The following is a 3,554-nucleotide window of genomic DNA, read 5'->3' on the forward strand; positions in this document are numbered from 1 at the left end:
TTTAAAATTGACATATGTGACATGTAAATAATTTAATATTCAAATAATGACGTGGACAAAAGTCAAAGACTTTAATCAAAAATGAAAAAGAAACAAGGTTTTAATTAATGAGAAGGAAAAATAAGGATGAAAACTTAATTTATCCTAATCTTAATCTAATCAGATAAGTAAATGAACAGAATAATTCTTATGGATATTCAATTTAGCATAAAACGAGAACCATATGGTATGAAAATTTCTCTATATTGAATCACATTACATGAGTCGCTCAACGATGCTAAGTATTTTCAGTCTCATCTAAACAGATTTATGTGAAAAGAGGAAACCAGGCCGTCTCTAAAATTCCGGGGGTCATATGCAAAATTTATAAAATGAACCCTCTTTAATATAGCTTTTGAAAAAAAAAGTACAACATTCTATTGATGATAGAAAGCAACAATTTAAATAAAAATTGTAAGTTTACAAATGTTATTTAATAATAACTAAAAAGAGCTACAAATACAACCTTCACTAAATAATAAAAAACAATTCAATTTTAAACAACCAAACAAGAAAAAAAGTTTCAAAAACTCTAACTTTAAAGTTTCACTTGAATATATAGCATTCTTATATGACAAAATTGATTTTTTAAAAAAAAAAAATCTTTTTTTAGGGTGCTGTTATTGGCGCTCTAAATATCTCATTGTGCCAAATGTTTATATTCATACAGAAAAAAATTTACACGTATAAGGAGCGCACAAGGAGATTTTATAGTGTTTTGAAAGCTATTTTTTAATATATATATATAACATTATTACATATAATTATTAGATGGCAAAATTTTTTAAAGGTCCTTCAAATTTAGGGCCAGTGCGATTGCAATTTTCACTCCCCCAAGCCGCCCTTGAGAGCAAATTAATATAGATTAATAGTTTAACTCTTTTGACAAAAAAAGAAAAAAAGAAAAAAAAAGTTTAAATCTCAACTAGTCACTTAATACTACAATCTAATGATATTCCTCTTCACTTGTAAGTGAAAAGCCTTGAGTTCAATTGTCGCCAAATGCAAATTTAAACCACATTATTGCTGACATATTGTGAGGTCTAACTCATTCTCCCACCTCCTTAGTATAGACAATATTGTTTGTTAGGGAAGAAAAAAAAAAAAAACCCTCAACCATTTTAATAAAAAGATTAACACAAGCAAAGGAGAGAGTAACCAAGATCCATATTGGAAATTAGGCTCAGAAATTTTAATTTCGAAGTAATACAAAATAAAGCTAATTTCACACTTCCACGTTAAAGTAGGACAACGAAAAGATGATATGTAATAGAAAAAATATCTAAAAACAAGATGTTACAAACGAAAACAAATTAAGATCAAATTTATCAAAGTGGATGGGGTGTCAATTTGGGGTTAGATGGAGCTCCGATGTTTCAACATAGGTCCCATCTTTTTGGAGAAGATGGCCCATTTGTACTTTCTCTTTTAAAAGGGCAGTGAGAGAAGGACCCAACGCTTGCAAGAGCCATCTGAAATTCAATTCCCATGCAAACTCTGGATTGATCAGGAAATAAAAGAAAAAAGAAAAAAAAAGTAGAGGAGCAAATATTTAACAATGGGTCACCACTACTGCTGCAAACAAGGAAAGGTTAAGAGAGGGCTTTGGTCCCCTGAGGAAGATGAAAAGCTCGTTAGATACATCACCACATATGGCCATGGCTGTTGGAGAAAAGTTCCTGAGCAAGCTGGTCCTGATCACTCTCTATCTCTCTCTCTCTCTCTCTCTCTCTCTCTCACGTACAAAACTTTGCATGACTATAGTTTTGTTTAGGGTTTGATATTTTTCGTGTGTGGGGTTTTTAGGGCTTCAAAGGTGTGGTAAGAGCTGCCGCCTGAGATGGCTCAATTACTTGAGGCCTGATATCAAAAGAGGAGGGTTTACACCAGAGGAGGAGAAATTGATTGTCAGACTCAATGGGGTTGTAGGAAACAGGTATCAACTTCGAGTAGCCCTAAACTAAATTTGCTATCCAAGTATTCTTATTATAGTTAGGGTTTTTGCATTCCCTGAACCCATCAATATGATTAATTCCTAGCCTCAAAATGACTTAAGTTTCTCAACGTTTTATTATGAGTTTCCAGAAGAGTAAATTGAAGATATATATATATATATGAGGTTTCACTAGAAATCAAATATTGGGTTGATTTAAGCAACTGGGGTTAGCGTAGAGGTGAGGTTGGGTAGGGCCGGGTGATATATAAAAGTAGGCTAGGTTGGTTCGAACACTTAGATTAAGGGGTTGGTTAGCTATTTCCAGTAACTGGATTAATCCGAAGTTTAGTTGTTAAAGTTATTTAGTTTCTTTTCTAAAATGTTAAAGTTACTTGTTTAAGCTAGCCCACCTTCCTTGTTATTTTGGTGAGTCTAGTTTTCCTTCAATCTTAATTTCTTAAAATTATAGTGTCACAAACAGTGTTAGCAGATGAAATTTCTTGAAATTGTTTTCCTACGATCATAATGACTTACCTGATGACTACTCGTTCTTTAATTGGGATGTTATCGTCACTCTCTTGTAACTCTAACATGAATTGATAAATTTTAGATGGGCGCATATAGCAAAATGTCTGCCTGGAAGAACCGACAACGAGATAAAGAACTACTGGAATTCATGGATTAAAAAGAAGCTAGAAAGGCCTTCTTCACCACCAATCACATCTCCCTCTATTATTGATCATCAGCACAATTACCAAATGGGTTGCAGTTATCCAAAGCAGCAAGAATTTTTGAACCATAATTTCATTACAAAGCCTACAGCACCTAGGGAAATCCTATACCCTTCTCCATACCCTTTATTCATGTTTGACGCTGATGAGACTACCATAAAAAGCATTAATGTACAATCAGCCGATCAGGATTTTCCACTAGCTGTGTCAAATAATTCGAACAACAACGGAACATGGATTTTGGATCAGCAGCATCATCAAGTTCAAGCCCTTCCACCTTCTACAGCAGAATTTACAAACAATAATATGGATGCACAGTTTCTGCCATCCCTCCTAGGGTCCAACATTGGAAACAATAACATGGTTCCTATTGCAGTGGAATCATGTGGAAATATTGATGAGGGAGGAGAGATTTCAATGGAGTGCTTGCAAAATACTACTCAGGAGCTGAACGCATTGGTTCATTCCCGCCAGGCTCAACAGTGTTCATCAAACAGCTTTCATTTTTGGGACATTGTTGAAGGACCATCTTCATCTAATTTGGGTTCAGCTAATATATTATCTTCTTTTCCATCATATCAATAAAAGACTCGATCATAATGAAATGATGATGGTGATGGTGGTGGCAATGATGGCTTGCTAAAGTTTCCCTCCATCAGTCTGGCATTGAAGGAAGAACATTGCAGTTTTAGGCTTCAGGAAACCTCCATCGGTCTGTGAAATACCACTATGTATAGAAAACAAAGTATATATAATGTGTATATGCATGCAATGTTCTTACATAAGTTTAATGTTTGAATTAATAAAAAAATGCTAATTAAGGAATAAAGCTCAAACACAAGAGAAAC

At 34.0% G+C, this 3,554-nt stretch overlaps 1 protein-coding gene across 1 annotated transcript; it reads left to right on the plus strand.

Annotated features, from left to right (window-relative positions):
* Positions 1 to 374: 374 nt before the first annotated feature.
* On the plus strand, positions 375 to 3,291 carry LOC103936966 (transcription factor MYB26-like). The gene is made up of 3 exons (XM_048590091.1): positions 375 to 1,730; positions 1,846 to 1,975; positions 2,586 to 3,291. The coding sequence occupies exons 1-3, from the start codon at positions 1,598 to 1,600 to the stop codon at positions 3,289 to 3,291; spliced, it is 969 nt and encodes a 322-aa protein (XP_048446048.1). The 5' UTR covers positions 375 to 1,597.
* Positions 3,292 to 3,554: the final 263 nt, after the last annotated feature.

The sequence above is a fragment of a genome, unplaced genomic scaffold (genome assembly GCF_019419815.1).
Source record: "Pyrus x bretschneideri cultivar Hongxiangsu unplaced genomic scaffold, Pyrus_bretschneideri_v1 Contig30, whole genome shotgun sequence".
In the NCBI taxonomy this organism is placed as follows: Eukaryota; Viridiplantae; Streptophyta; class Magnoliopsida; order Rosales; family Rosaceae; genus Pyrus; species Pyrus x bretschneideri.